This window comes from Chiloscyllium plagiosum, chromosome 7, assembly GCF_004010195.1.
Source record: "Chiloscyllium plagiosum isolate BGI_BamShark_2017 chromosome 7, ASM401019v2, whole genome shotgun sequence".
In the NCBI taxonomy this organism is placed as follows: Eukaryota; Metazoa; Chordata; class Chondrichthyes; order Orectolobiformes; family Hemiscylliidae; genus Chiloscyllium; species Chiloscyllium plagiosum.
In genome coordinates, this window is record NC_057716.1 from 33,758,718 (window position 1) to 33,775,227 (window position 16,510).

At 42.6% G+C, this 16,510-nt stretch overlaps 1 protein-coding gene across 4 annotated transcripts in view; it reads right to left on the reverse strand.

Moving 5' to 3' along the window:
• LOC122551460 (sentrin-specific protease 2-like) overlaps positions 1 to 16,510 on the reverse strand; it is a 425,299-nt gene that overhangs the window by 16,056 nt on the left and 392,733 nt on the right. For all 4 annotated transcript variants that reach the window (XR_006312107.1, XM_043693394.1, XM_043693393.1 and 1 more), the window contains 3 exons: positions 14,506 to 14,593; positions 13,167 to 13,331; positions 8,860 to 8,991 (listed from right to left, as the gene is read on the reverse strand). Coding sequence is in view for 3 of the 4 variants with exons in the window: in XM_043693394.1 (XP_043549329.1) it covers positions 8,860 to 8,991; positions 13,167 to 13,331; positions 14,506 to 14,593 (385 nt within the window). In the remaining variant the exon portion in view is untranslated. The remainder of the gene's footprint in view (positions 1 to 8,859; positions 8,992 to 13,166; positions 13,332 to 14,505; positions 14,594 to 16,510) is intronic.

Here is a 16,510-nt window from a genome sequence, read left to right on the forward strand (position 1 = left end):
AGCATAGGTTTAGGGTGAGAGGGGAAAGATATAAAAGAGACCTAAGGGGCAACTTTTTCACGCAGAGGGTGGTACGTGTATGGAATGAGATGCCAGAGGAAGTGTTGGAGGCTGGTACAATTGCAACATTTAAGAGACATTTGGATGGGTATATGAATAGGAAGGGTTTGGAGGGATATGGGCTGGGTGCTGGCAGGTGGGACTAGATTGGGTTGGGATATCTGGTCAGCATGGACGGGTTGGACCGAAGGGTCTGTTTCCATGCTGTACATCTCTGTGCCTCTATTACTGAGATGAGGAAGAATTCTTCACTCAGAGTTATGAACCTGTGGAATTCTCTCCCACTGAAATCTGTTGGGGCCAGTTCGTTAGATATGGAGTATGGAGAGAAATCAGGAATGGGATACTGAAATTTCATGATCAGGAATGATCGTATGCATGGTGGTGCAAGGTCGATGTGCTGAATGGCCTACTCTTGCACCTATTTTCTATGTTTTCACGTTTATTGTCACATATATCTAGAAAGATACAGGGAAAATTATTTTGTCACCACAATCCAGTGCCAAGGAATAAAAATTACAAAAGTAGATTTCATCTTCTGTATAAGGGGTCTTCTAATACACTCCAGGGCTTCTGCAAGGTGTCTTGAACCAAAGGGACTGTTTCCGTGCTGTATGACTCTATGACTCCCTGATACACTAAAAGGTGTGTTAGTTGCAGTCTCATCAGCTGGCTAGGTTCTGGATCAACATAAATGTATCTGCAGGTCGAATTGATTTTCTTGTGAAGTTCAGGAGCTTTTGTCTCATTATTTCCAGCACTTTGTTGATGTTTTTCAACATTTAGAGACATAAAAGCAGCACAGTCCCTAGGTTCACTGCGTTTCAGTGGATGCATTTAATGCGATTTTGAGTTAATGAGTAAACCCAACAGTGGCAGGGACATCACATGATGTGACAGCAAGGAAAATAGCTGATTGGTGAGTAGAATCGGTGAATATTTCTAGTCTTCAAAGATAAAATAAGGACTTCAATTTGTGCTTAGATCTGTAGTCTTTTACTCTTTTCTTAAAAATAGCTGTAGTTAGAGAATGCAGAATAATTAACTTATAAATTACATCAAATAGTAGAAGGATGGTAGGTTGAGTGAGGTATTGCTATGGCAGCAGGTACTAACTGCTGGACACCAATGTGATCCAGAGTGAACCCATCTGTAGTAAGTGTTTGCAGCTTGAGGAACTTCAGATCCAAGTTGAGGAGCTGGATTCTGAGCTGCAGACATTATCCCAAATCAGGGAAGGGGCAAGTTACCTGGACTGCTCCAGAGGGCAGTCACACCCTTCAGACTGGATTATTGAAAATGGGTCTGTAATCAGGAACAGGGGATTGTGACTGCAGGTCTAGCAGCTCAGAGGACCACGCAGGTAGTTTCCAGGTGCCTCAGCCCCTGCAAATGTCTAACAGTTACAAGGTTCTTACATGATTCGGAGATGCCGGTGTTGGACTGGGGTGTACAAAGTTAAAAATCACACAACACCAGGTTATAGTCCAACAGGTTTAATTGGAAGCACACTAGCTTTCGGAGCGACGCTCCTTCATCAGGTGATTATGGAGGGCTCGATCGTAACACAGAATTTATAGCAAAAATTTGCAGTGTGATGTAACTGAAATTATACATTGAAGAATTAATTGTCTGTTAAGCCTTTCATCTGTTAGAATATTGTGATAGTTTCACTTCTTTCATGTGTAAATCACAAAACCTTTTTTTTTAAAAGTTGCATTCTCAGATAACTAGTAATCTGTTGAAATTGCTAGCCCCCTGTGTTCTCTGTCTATGACCTGATGTTTAGATTGATTCCAATCTAAAAAGTGAAATTTTTACATAAATTCATGCAGTTTTTGAGCAAAGTGCAATGTAACTCTGAAAGTACCAAAAAAAATTCACACACAATATATATGTGTGCATGTGGGTCTTTGTCTGTCTGTGTGTGTGTGTAGTGAGTGCAGAGTGTCTTAAGTCTGTGAGGGGGTGCATGTGTGGGAGTCATGGTTACAAGGAGATTAAAGCTGGGAACTAAACATTTTGGGGTATGTGACTTTTCAAAAGGACAGGCAGGAAGGAAAGGGTTTGGTGTAGTGCTGTTAGTATGGGATGGAATAAGTATAAAAGTGAGAAATAATCTTGTAGAATCCATATGGGTTGGGATAATAAATAACAAGGGGAAGATCATAGTGTTGAGAGTAATCTAGATTATCCTAACAGTTGATATACTAGAAGACAGATACATCAGGAGATAATGAGGCTATGCAAAAAAGGCAGTACATTAATTATGGGTCACTTGAATTTTCAAGTAGATTGGGAAAGTCAGACTGGCAGGGAGTAGCCATGGAGAAGAATTCACATTGTGTGTACAGGACAGTTTCTGAAAACAATATGTTGTGAATCCAAACAGGGATCAGACTCTTTTGGATCTGGTAATGTGTAATGAGGCAGCTTTATGACATGATCTCAGAGTAAAAGATCCCTTAAAAAACATTAAGCATAATATGGCATAATAACTTAGCATCCCATATGAGTGAGAAACTTGAGTTACAAGCAACTGTATCAAACATTAAAATGGGTAGATACAAAGAAATGAGAGTTAGCTGGGTGGACTGAGTTTAGTAGCAAAGAGGTTTGAGGAATAGTGGCAGATGTTTATGAAAATAGCCTATGACTCACAAATAAGACATACCCCAGTGAAAAAGAAGGATTCAAAGATGGGAATAAGTCATTTATTGATAACCAGGGAAGTGAATGATAGTGGGCAGCACGGTGGCACAGTGGTTAGCACTGCTGCCTCACAGCACCAGAGACCCGACTGACTGTGTGGAGTTTGCACGTTTTCCCCGTGTCTGCGTAGGTTTCCTCCGGGTGCTCCGGTTTCCTCCCACAGTCCAAAGATCTGCAGATCAGGTGAATTGGCCATACTAAATTGCCCGTAGTGTTAGGTAAGGGGTAAATGTAGGGGTTGCGCTTTGGCGGGTCGGTGTGGACTTGTTGGGCCGAAGGGCCTGTTTCCACACTCGAATGTAATCTAATCTAATCATTAAATTGAAAGAACAAAAATTACATATTATGACAAAAATTAGTGGTAAGCCAGAGGACTAGGGTAGTTTTGAAAACCAACAAAAGATGACCCAAAAACAATGATAAAAAGAAAATAAACTATGAAGGTAAATGTGCATGAGATTCTTTACATATATAAAAAGGAAGAAAGAGGCCAAAATAAATAAGATCCCTTTGAGAATGAGGCATGGGGAAATGTAATAGGGAACCAAGAAATGGCAGTGGAGTTGAATAAATACCTTGCATCAGTATTCATGGTAGAAGACACTAACAGCATTCCAAAAATACTCAATAATCAAATGACTAAAGTGGAAGAAGAATACATTAACTATCACTGGACAAAAAGTACAAGAGAAACTATTGTGGCTAAAACCCCAGAAGTTGCCTGGCTTGATAGAATGCAACCAATCAAGGAAGTAGCTACAAAGATAAAGGAGGCACTGGCAGTAAGCTTCCAGAAATACACAGATTCTGGAAAAGTCCTGTATGATTGAAAACTTTCAATGTAACACTGTTATAAAAAAGAAGAAAAGTCAAAAAACAAATAACTGGAGACCTGTTAGCTTACTGTTTGTTATTGGTAATATGTCAGAACCAGTTATAATGCATAGCATTTAGAAATACATAACATTAGCATGGCTTCATGTAAGGGTAATCATGCCTCAAATTTATTAGAATCCTTCAACGAGGTACAAAGGAGGTTGAGTAAACAGATACCTTTACATGTAATGTACTTAGCTTTCCAAAAGGCTAATAAGGTAATGTACATTAGGCTACTTAAGAACCCATGGTGTTGGGAGGTAGCATATTTGCATGGCTAGAGGACTGGCAATCTAACAGAAGACAAAGACTTGGGATAAAGAGGACATTTTGAAGATGGAAGCCTGCAGCCAGTGTCATAGGGATAAGTACTTGGGCCACAATTACTTTGCAACATATCTTAATGCCTTGGATGAGAGAAGTTATATGAAGAATAAACAACCAAGTTTACAGATGACTCTAAAGTCTTCTGGGAAGGCAAGTGGCAGGGATGACAGGATAGAGGCAAGTTAAATTAGTGACAAAAACTTGGCAGATGGAATATACCATGGGAAAATGTGAGGTTGTGTACTAGCATGGGTAGAATTGAGAAACTGAAAATTATTTACATGGAGGATGTTTACAGAAATTTGCAACACAGAGTCTTTGTGCATAAATGACAAAATGCTAGCATCCAAGTTCAGCGGGTATGAGGGATGGCAAATGCAATTTTAGCCTTAATTTCCAAGGAAATTGGAGTATCAAAACAAGAAAGTCATGCTAAAACAATACAAGGCACTAGGTAGACCACACACAGAATACTGTGAACAGTTCTGGCCCCCTTATCTAAGCAAAGATATACAAGCATTGGAGGAATTCCAGACAAGGTTCACCAGGTTGATCCTGGGTATAAGACGAGGTTGAGTACTTTGGCTTTGCATTAGCTGGAGTTTAGAAGCATGAGAGAAGATCTTATTCAAACAAGGGCTTGAGAGGGCAGATATGGACAGGTTGTTTCCAGGAAAGCCTAGGACCAGAGGGCATATCTCAGAGTAAGGGGTCACCCATTTAAATCAGAGAAAAGAAGGAATTTCTTCTGAGGTTAGTGAACCTGTGGAATTCTTTACCACAGACGACTGCTGAGGCCCTCAATAAGTATATTCAAGACAGAGATAGACAGATTTTAAATAGTAAAGGAATGAAAGGTTACGGGGAAAAGGCAGAAAAGTGGAATCCAGGATGATCAGATCAGCCATGATCTCACTGAAGGGTAGAGTAGACTCTGAATGGACTACTTCTGCTCCCACGTCTGATAGTCTAGCACTGTAATGCATAGAAAATGTCTTCACTCTCGGGAATGGCTCTGAACTAGCTGGTCAAAGTCTATGTACTGTGCATGCATAAATAAAGGGTGTCTTGGTGAGGTGATACTGGCCTCCATTGAGTTATTAAAGTGATGACGAGAGAAAACAGTACGCTCCTGAAGGAAATTCGCTCACAACAGTCTTCTTTGAGTTGGGGGGTAAGCATTTCTGGCATCAGGCCTTTATATGGAAAGCTTGACTCATTCGATCCTGCCGTCGAAGACGGAACTCAGTATGTGGAAAGAATGTGTTATTTATTCCAGGCGACTGACATTGGGGCAGATAAAAAGCAACAAGTAATTCTCCTGACAGTTTGTTTTTTTGGTTATTAGGAGCCCAACTTACCCTGAGGCACCAGATACTAAAACCTTTCAAGAATTGATGGATTTAGTTAAGGAATATTATGACCCCAAGCCTCTTCTAATTCTGAGAACTATAGGCTTTATTTGGCAGTTCAAGAACCGGGGAATCTGCATCAGGATTTTTGACGAGGTTAAGATGACTGGTAGAGGCACGTGATTTTGGGTTAACCCTGAATGAGATGGCGAGAGACCGTTTAATATGTAGGATCAAGGATGTAATCATGCAAAAGTGGCTACTGGCAGAAGCCCATCTGGACTTCAAACAGGCAATACATCTGGCTTAGTCATTAGAAAATGTATCAAGTGGAGCATGTGAGCTACAGGGTATTCCAGTGGAAGTGGACACCCTTCACCTGTTCAACTGAGCTTGGGACCACCACTTGAGCATCGGCAATTGCACAGCTTCATACAGGACATATCCTGAGCAGAGGGACCCTAGGTCAGTGCACAGCAAAACCCCTGTGGGTGGCACAGTGGCATGAGAGAAGAAAGGATAGGGAAGGTGATTCAGGAGATGAGTGACAGTAATAGGGTGGTTGTTATGGGGGACTTTAACTTTCCTGATATTGATTGGGAAAGCTATAGCTCAAGTTCGTTAGATGGGTTTGGTGTGGACTTGTTGGGCCGAAGGGCCTGTTTCCACACTGTAATGTAATGTAATCTAATCAAAGCCTTGGCCAAATGGCTAAAATGTTCTTCAGGATCTGGGCTGGCAAGCCACTGTAGTTGCTGCCAAAATGCAGACTACAGACAGCAAAGGAGTCATACTAGGCTTGACTTGAGTAAGAGATCTATCTCTTAGGCAGGTATCCAGGAGAGTGCACACCCTGAAAACTCCACCAACATGTGGTTTGGAACAGGTAACTTACTTCGCAACATCCAAATCAAAACCAATAAAAATATGTTTGGTTAAACGATCACCCGGTTCTAATGGAGGTCGAAACCAGTGCAGCTGCGTCAATGATATAAGAATCACTCTTTCACAAGATTATGTCTAGACTCTAACCTTTAAGTTTGCGCAAGAGCTTGGCCTGACTGAGAACCTACAAGAAGCAGTTGGTGCAGTTACCACTGATTTGTAGTAACATGCTCGGGCAGAATTGGTTGAGAAAGATTCTCCTTGATTTTGGATGATGAATTTTTTTTTAGATAGATTAGATTACTTACAGTGTGGAAACAGGCCCTTCGGCCCAACAAGTCCACACCGGACCCGCGAAGTGCAACCCACCCCTACATTTACCTCTTCACCTAACACTATGGGCAATTTAGCATGGCCAATTCACCTGACCTGCCCATCTTTGGATTGTGGGAGGAAACCGGAGCACCCGGAGGAAACCCACGCAGACACGGAGAGAATGTGCAAACTCCACAGTCAGTCGCCTGAGGCGGGAATTGAACCCGGGTCTCTGGCGCTGTGAGGCAGCAGTGCTAACCACTGAGCCACCGTGCCGCCCACCGTGATTGGCTCAACATTTTTCAATTTGAAAATGCCTGCCTGAGTGAAGTCGTACCAACATTGAAACCTGATGGGTTGGTTCACCTTTGTGGGGATTTTAAGCAAATGTAAACAGCTTGCCGCAGCGAGATAAATACCCAATCCCTCGCATAGAGGACTTGTACGCAAAACTGGCAGGTGGGCAGTTTTTCACAAAGCTAGACATGAGCCATGCGTACCTGCAATTGTGATTAGATGAATAGTCCCAGAAATATGCCAATATAGAGTTTGTACCAAAATAAAAAACTGCCATTTGGGGTAGCACCAGCCTGCGCCCTTTTCCAGAAGATGGAGAACATGTCATAAGGTCTACCCCAGGTTTCCATTCATCAAGATGATGTGCTAATAAAAGGGAAGACCAATAGGAAGAACTTAGGACCTGGACCAAGAGGAACATCCAATAGCATATGCTGCCCGGACTTTGGCTGATGCTGAACGCAAATACATTCAGATAGAGAAGGTAGGTTTGGCAGTAATCTTTGGTGTGAGAAAATTCCACTAGAGCTACTTAAAGATGACAAGCCCATGCTGCCCATAGCTTCTGGTCGAATTCAGCAATAGGATCTTATTTTCAGTGTGTACAATTACAAGTTAGAACACTGTCCAGGAGGCCACTGGCACTGGTGTGTCCCCTGGAAGAGTCTGTACTGATTTTAAACTTTCTGAACACCCTTCTGGTCACGGCTGACAATACTGACTGTGGACACAAAGATCACATCCTGGCAAAACTAAAATGGCTGGTGGTGATGGGGTGGATAGGGGAGATAAAAGGGCCATCACAACTAGGAGTGAAACCTTTCTGGATCTGGAGAGAACAGATCACCGTAGAGGTGGCATGTTTTTATGAGGAGCAAGTGTGATTGTCCCAACTAAAGACTGCCACCAGATACTGACTGAATGAACTCCACCACGGTCAGCCAGGGGTTTCCAAAATGAAGAAATTGGCAAGATTGGATGCCGACCTAACTGTATTGGTGGGGCAGTGCTAAGGGAGACAACAAGGACAAAAATCATGGACGTCAAAATTGGACACAAGACTCCTCTAAGTGAGAGAGACGGTTTACTTCGCGAGATGAAGTATGGTGTCAACCACAGTAATGGCACTGGATGGGTACAAGGTAAGGTCGATGCAAGGTCATATCCCATCACACTCAAAATTTGGGTAGCTGAGGTGGTCCTGAACAAACACGTGGATCACATGATCTCTCAAACAAGACTGGAGGAACCAGACCCAGGCCAAAAACGCCCCAAGAGAAGCAACAAGGAAAAGAATAGGCCTATATCCCTGGAGCTTATTTGGGGGATGGGGGGGGGGGGGGGGGGCCGTGGAATATAGTGATTGGAATGAATATAAGCTCTCTGGCTCCAAGTTAACAGCCCCGATCAGGGGGTCCTAGCTGACAGGTATAAGCAGGAGATTCAGGGATTCTCCTCATTCTCGGGACTGGCTCTGAGCCAGCTGGTCAGAGTCCACATACTGTGCACATGCAAATTATAAGGTGACTTGGTGACAAGATACCAGACCCCATGGAGCTATTTCAATACAGTAGCTACTTCCTGAGTGAAAAGACTTTTCCTCACTTTACCGTTGCTGCTTTTGCACTTTAAATCTATGTCCACTTTGTCTTTGCTCCTGTTAAAAGTGGGAACACTCCACCAAAAATAGTATTGAAAATTGCCAATGAACAGCATCTTATGAACAGTGAAAGCATGTGCTGAGTCAAGAGGAATCTATGAAAAACTGCAAGAGAAGCAGGTCCTTGTAGCCCAGGAATCCAGTCTAAGTGACAGTACAAGTCAACTGAGAGTAGGCATACAGGGCAGTCTGCTGGCAGTATACCATTTGGACAATAATAATGAACAGCCTCTTGTGCAAGGGACCAGAAGGCAGATGAGAGTTTACACTTGCAAGATTAGGAACTTCTGGGAGGTGGGAGAAAAATGGTGGGGTGGGGAAGATCAATGAGAGCAGAAAATATATGAAAATAAAACACGTAAAAGGCAACTGTACCTCATCATTTAGCCAGCTGTAATTACGTAAAGTGCCAATATCCCTTCGTGTTATCCTCAGTTTAAACCCAGTGCTAAGTACTTCATCAGGTTCTCCAGGGTCAAGCGCCTTTTTTACCTCCTCTACCATTCTCTGCAATGGAAGATCATAAGTTATCAAGGGAACAAAAAAGAATTAAACACTGCAACTGCTACAAGTAAACAGCAAGTCACTCAGCAGCTGTGAAGAACCTACATGCAAACATAAGCAAGTGTTATAACAAGGCTAACGGGAAGGTGCAGCAGGCATAAGGAGACTGGCAGGATTGGAGAGAATATAGCTCCCACAGAACCACAGAATTGTTACAGCGAAGAAGAATGCTATTTGGCCCATCGTGCCCTCACCTAACGCTAATCTCCTCCCTTTTCCCCATAACCCTACACACCATTTCAATCCAAATAGTCATCCAATGCCTCAATTGAACCTGCCTCCTCCAAATTCCCAGGTGGTGCATTCTATACCTTAACTTGTTGATCTGTGGAAAAAAAAATCTCTCAACACATCTGCTTTGTTTGCACATCACTTTAAAGCTCATATCATATACACAGGGGCAAAACTCTACCTCAACAGGACATGAATAACTATTATAATTTTTTCCGGTTTAATTTTTCAAAACCCTATTGTATTATAACTTGTCTGAATCTGGCTTGTTTTAATGAAAAGGGGCATACAGTTTTACTTATTTCTAATTCAAATCACTTATCATTTTAGTGCTTCTTTTTTGTTTCTTCTCCATGATTGCAGCCTCCTTACTGAATGAACATAGAAAAGTACAGCACAGTACAGGCTCAACATTATGCTGGCCTTTTATCCTACTCTAAGATCAAACTAACCTACATACCCTTCATTGTCCTATCTTCCATGTGCAATCCAAGAGTCACTTAAATGTCCCTAATGTATCTGACTCTACTACCACAGCTAGTAGTGCATTCCATGCACCCACCACTCTTTGTGTAAGGAACCTACCTCTGACATCCCTCCTAAACCTTCCTCCAATTACTTTAAAATTAGGATCCCTGTGATACACATTTCTGCCCTGGGAACAAGTCTCTTGTTATCCACTCTACCTATGCCTCTCAATATCTTGTACATCTATCAAGGCATCTCTAATCCTTCTTCGCTTTAATGAGAAAAGCCTTAGCTCTCTCAATCTTTCTTCATAAGACATGCCCTCCAGTCCAGGCAGCAATCCTCGTAAATCTCCTCTGCACTCTCTCTAAAGCTTCCACATCTTTCCTATAATGACGTGACCAGAACTGAACACAATATTCCAATGTGGTCTAACCAGGGCTTTATAGAGCATAACCTCACGACTCTTAAACTCAATTTCCCTGTTAACGAAAGCCAACACACCATATGCTTTTTTAACAACCTATCAATTTGGGTGGCAACTTTAGGGATCTATGCACATGTATCCCAAGATCCTTCTGTTCCTCCACACTGCCGAGAATCCTGCCTTTAACGTGACTTCCTACATTCAAATTTGATCTTCCAAAGTGGATGACTTCACACTTTTCCAGGTTGAACTCCATGTGCCACTTCTCAGCCCAGTTCTGCATCCTGTCAATGTCCTGTTGCAACCTACAACAGCCCTCCACACCATCCACAACTCCACCGGCCTTGATGTAATTGGCAAACTTAGTAATCCAACCTTACACTTATTCATTCAAGTTATTTATAAAAGTCACAAATAGCAGAGGTCCCAGAACAGATCCATGCGGAACACCAATGGTTACCAAGTTCCACTTTCCACCCACTACCACCCTCTGTCTTCTATGGGACAGCCAATTCTGTATCCAGACAGCCAAATTTCCCTATATCCCATGCCCGCTTACTTTCTGAATGAGCCTACCATGGGAACCCTATTAAACGTCTTACTAAAATCCACGTACACCACATTCACTGCTCTACCTTCATCAATGTGTTTTGTCACATCCTCAAAATTTAATAAGCTTTGTGAGGCATGACCTACCCTTCTTAAAACCATCTCTAATCAAGCTATGCCTTTCCAAATAATCATAAATCCTGTCTCTCAGAATCCTCTTCAATACTTTACCCATACTGACGTAAGACTGACTGGTTTATAATTCCTAGGATCACCCCTATTCCCTTTCTTGAACAAGGGAATAACATTTGCCACCCTCCAATCATCTGGTCCTTCGCCACTGGACAGTGAGGATCATCGCCAAAGGCGTAGCAATCTCTTCCCTCGCTTCCTATAGTAAACCAGGGTATATCCTGTCGGGCCCAGGGGACTTTTCTATCCTGTGTCTTTCAAAATTTTCAGCAGATCCTCCTTCCTAACATCAAACTATTCTAGCATATCAGCCTGTTTCACACTGTCCTCAGAAACGTTATAAGGTCCCTCTCAGTAATGAACACTGAAGCAAAGTCTTCATTAAGGTCCTCCGCTACCTCCTCCAACTCCAGGCACATGTTCCTTCTTCTATCCCTGATCAGCCTTACCCTCACGGCTATCCTCTTGGTCCTCACATTAAATGTAGAACACCTTGGGGCCTTGCTTAATCCTACCTGCTGAAGCTTTTCATGCCCCCTTCTAGCTCTCCTAAGTCCATTCTTCAGTTCCTTCCTGGCTACCTTTTAACCCTCGAAAGTCCTGTCTAATCCTTGCCGCCTCAAACTTAAGTAAGCTTCCTTCTTCTTCTTGACTAGATGTTCCTCATCCTTTGTCACCCAAGTTTCTTTCAACCCACCATCCCTTCCTTGTCTCAGTGAGATAAACCTGTCCAGCACTATCAGCAGGTGCTTCCTAAACAATCTCTACATTTCTGTCGTGCATTTCTCTGAGAATATCTGTTCCCAATTTTGGTGTCCCAGTTTCTGCCTAATAGCATTGTAATCCCCCTCCCCCAATTACATAATTTCCCACACCATCTGCTCCTACCCCTCTCCATGAGTATAGTAACGATCATGGAGTTGTGCTCACTATCACCAAAATGCTCTCCCGCCAAGAGATCTGATACCTGGCATGGTTCATTGTCAAGCACCAAATGCAATATAGCCTCCCCTCGAGTCAGCCTACCTGCATCAGGAACCCTTCCTGGACACACCTGACAAAAACTGTTCGATCCAAACTATTTGAACGAAGTAGGTTCCAATCAATGTTAGGCAGCATCCAAGGAGAAGGAGAATCGACGTTTCGGGCATAAGCCCTTCTTCAGGAAGGATTCCTGAAGAAGGCCTTATGTCCAAAACATCGACTCTCCTTCTCCTTGGATGCTGCCTGACCTGCTGTGCTGCTTTTCCAGTAACACATTTTTAAGCTCTGATCTCCAGCATCTGCAGCCCTCACTTTTTCCAATCAAGTTAAAGTCACCCATGACATTAACCCTGTTACTTCTGCAAAATCTGCCCATAGTGACTCTGTGGATAAACCCTTCTCGATGATCTACCTTTCTGCAGCTGTGATACTACCCCTGATCAGTAATGCCAGTCCTCCACCTCTTTTACCTTCCCCCCCATTCCTTTTGAAATATCTAAACTGTGGAACATCCAATAACCATTCCTGCCCCCGTGATATCCAAGTCTCCTTAATGGCCACAAAACCATAGTTCCAAGTACCGATCCATGCTTGGAGTTTGTCACCCTTATTCCTGCTACTTCAACCCATCACACTGCCCTATCAAGTGCCTATCTCGCCTCCCAGACTCTCCGCACACAGTATCTGGCTGTTTACTACCTACTTCATCATCTGATTCATAGTTCAAGTTCCCACCCCCTGCCAATCCCGAAGAGCTCTAGCAATTCTCTCACCCAGGATACTGGTGCCCTTCCAGTTCAGGTGCAACCCGTCCATCTTGTACAAGTCCCACCTTCTCCAGAAGATATCCCAATGATTCACATATCTGAAGCACCCCCTCCTCCACCAGCCCTGCAGCTATGTGTTTATCTGCACTCCTTCTCTATTCCTAGCCTCACTCGCATGTGGCACCAGACTTCATCCTCAATGCTTCCAAAGATGAGCAGAAAATTCAAACCAATCATTGTATTGATCTAACGTCACTTCTTCCTTCATAAATTTTCATTTATAAATCTGTCTACATGCTTTTTTTCAAAATGTAGCTTTGTGAAACCTCAGCATTTATGTGAACCCCTGAATCTCTTTGCCCTGTTCAAATTTTATCAGTTACTGCATACTTTACTACTTTATTCTTCCCTAACTTGTATCACTTCTGAGCCAAATTTGTTCCATCTATCCCTCTTCTTGCTTATTTCACGTTCTTTTGAGACATGTAGCTTGACTGTACCTCAGTGAACTGGGGAAGATCTGCTCTTCGTTCTTTACTTAAGATGCTTAGATTTTCCTTCACATTCTGAGAGGGTGGCATTTTGACAGATTCTGTTGCATTTCCCTCATCCAGGTACAATCGCGCTGCTACTTCATCTGATAGGTCACACTCTATATGCTGCTCCTGAAGAGAGAAAAGGAAGATGAAGAATGGAGACACCACACTGAATGCATCACTTGTAAATGTAATAGGTAAACCAAGAAGTCGCAGGTCCCTTCATGACCTGGTCTCAGCCCAAGTACCAGCTCAATGTTACAATTGGTGTCAATACCACAGTTAAGGAGGAGCAACTAAAATAAGCCACAGTTCCAGACTGTTATCATGATTTCCCACAGCATGTCAGACCTTGCTTATACATTAGGAATGGCTGCTTGGAACAGAGGACACCTTTAGAACAGGATCAATAGCTTCAAAAGGGAGCATGAGGAGAGAAATGTGAAATTGGCAAGATAATAGATGCTATTACATGCATTTAAAGAAAACAATTGTTAAAACAGGTTAGAGGAGCACTGAAACCCTTGTACCTTTTCCTGTACTGGGAAAGAAAGAGGTCTGTGTTTCTCAACAATCCCCAAGCTCTGCCCAAGTTAAATGTCTGTCACTTTAAACAACAGAAACTTTTCCGGGTTTAGGGTGGTGGCAGTATAGAGATAATATCACTGGTCTAGCAATCCAGAACCCAAGTTATTGTTTTGGGGAATGGGTTTGAATCCCACCCTGACAGATGATTAAATTTGAATTCAATAAAAATCTGGGATTAAAAGCTAACCTAATGGTAACTATACAATTATTGCTTTTTTTTAAAATAAAAACTCATCTGGTTCATGACATCCTTCAGGGAAGGAAACCTTCCATCCTTACCTGGTCTGGCCATATGTGACTCCAGACCCACAGCAATGTAGTCAACTCTTAACTGCCTCTTCAGGTAATTAGAGATGGACAATGAATGATAAGCTAGCCAGCAACGTCTACATCTCACAAGTGAATAAATAAATAAATATATTTACTCATGCAGTTGTCCCAAAAGTTGAAATGCGGCAGACACACTCAAGAAAGTTGGGCTCAAGAGAATAGTACATTTTACCAATTACAAAGGAACAATTTGTAAGAAGTAGTCGTTGCAGGCCAATTAAAAACAGCACCTCACTCATGAAGGTAGGTTCAGATAGTGGAGTTTTAAAGCTGTGAACAGGAAACGCTTTCACATGATACAACAAAGAGAAAGAATTTCTCTCTCCAACAGGTTTCGCACATTGTGTCACTGTCCTGTAAAGTCATAATCAAAAACATTCCTTACCGTTATTCGTCCCTTCATTCTGGCACTTGGATTACTTCTGGTGGTCTGTAAGACTTCTGACTGATCATCATAGCTGACCTGCTTATACCTGTACATCAACATAATTATCCATATTAGTAATGACCTGTCTACTTCACGTTTGATAAAATGTCTTTTGCAATTTCTGCCATCTACAACTTGCTTTCACCAATGCACAAATCCTCCCTGTGAACCTTTGCTTTCTGGTAGGACCATTATTTCTGTATCATCCTGTTTTCACTGCTCGTACCTCCTGCTGCACACTTCCAGGCTGTCACAAGTTCCAAGTATTTCTTTTCTTTGCATTATCCACATCCCAAACACATGCCTATCGGCATATGGGTGGCACGGTGGCTCAGTGGTTAGCACTGCTGCCTCACAGCTCCAGGGTCCAAGGTTCGATTCCAGCCTTGGGCAACTGTCTGTGTGGAGTTTGCACATTCTCCCCGTGTTTGTGTTGTTTTCCTCCAGGTGCTCCGGTTTCCTCCCACATTCCAATGATGTGCAGGTCAGGTGAATTGGCCATGCTAAATTGCCCATAGTGTTAGGTGCATCATTCAGAGGGAAATCGGTCTGGGTGGGTTACTCTTCGGAGGGTCGGTGTGGACTTGTTGGGCCGAAGGGTCTGTTTCCACACTGTCGGGAATCTAATCTGTCACCACATGCCTTCTGATCAAATGGAGTGTATTCAGACTACAGTGCAGTGAGGTTGAAATGCCAATGTTGTATTGCCTTCTCCATACCCTGAACCCCACCCATAGCCCTTCATTCTTTTGATTATCAGCTGTACAATATTTTGTCACTTTCTCTTACATTAATTTCAGACAAAATCAACTTTCAAAATCTCCTATCTTTTTGGCTTGAAGATAATTTGAAAAAGAACGACTGGAGATTTCAAGAAAACTAATGATCTACAATGTAATGCTTGAAAGGACAGTGGATGCAGATTCAATGGCAGTTTTCAAAAGACATTTGCATACTAGAAGGAGAGATTTTCTTAGGCTGATTGGAGAAGGGCTGTTGTATTTGACTAAAAGCTCTTTCAGAGAATCAGCATGGTCACATGGGTTGAATAACCTCCTTCTGCATTTTGCCATTGCAGCACTCCTTTCTGACGCGTTTCATTTTGCTTAGGTACTGTCATCGCAAGTTATCGATATCCATAATGACTAGAGGTTATGAAGAGGAATCATAATTTGGTTTTTGGTGAAACTATATTCTCTATTTTCCGGGGTGGAGGCTCAGCAGAGATTGAATTTTCCAGAATGAGTAATAGGACACAGAGTAGGGAAAGGGTCAGGAATCTAACTTAAGGCACAGCAGGTAAGGGGAGACAGCTATGAGAAGAGGGGGAATCAATGCAGGACTGAGGTGTTGTACTTAAGTGTATGCAGTATAGGAAACAAGGTAAATAAGCTTTTAGTACAGATTGATATTGGCTGGTCATATTGTTGTGTCACAGAGACATGGCTGCAAAGGGGATCAGGCCTGGGAACTAAATATCCATGTCAAATCAAAAAGACAGGCAGATGGGCAGCGGGGGTGGGGATGCTTTGTTAATAAGAAATGAAATTTCAGAAGGCGTAGAACTCGTGTTAGCAGAGTTGAGGAACAGCACAGGAAAAATTACCATGACGGGAGTTGTGGGGTAATAAGGAGGTAATAACAGCACTATTAGAATAACCATGGGGGACTTGAACAGGTTGATCGCAGATCTCAAGAAAAAGAATTTGTGGAACGTTCACAAAATGGTTTTTGGAACAGCTTGTGGTAATGCCCGCTTGGGAACAGGCAATTTTGCATGTGATGTGTAATAATGGAGGAGGCGATTGTCTAATGGTATTGTCACTAGACTATTAATCCAGCAAAAAGAAAGTGAGGTCTGCAGATGCTGGAGATCAGAGCTGGAAATGTGTTGCTGGAAAAGCGCAGCAGGTCAGGCAGCATCCAGGGAACAGGAGAATCGACGTTTCGGGCATAAGCCCTT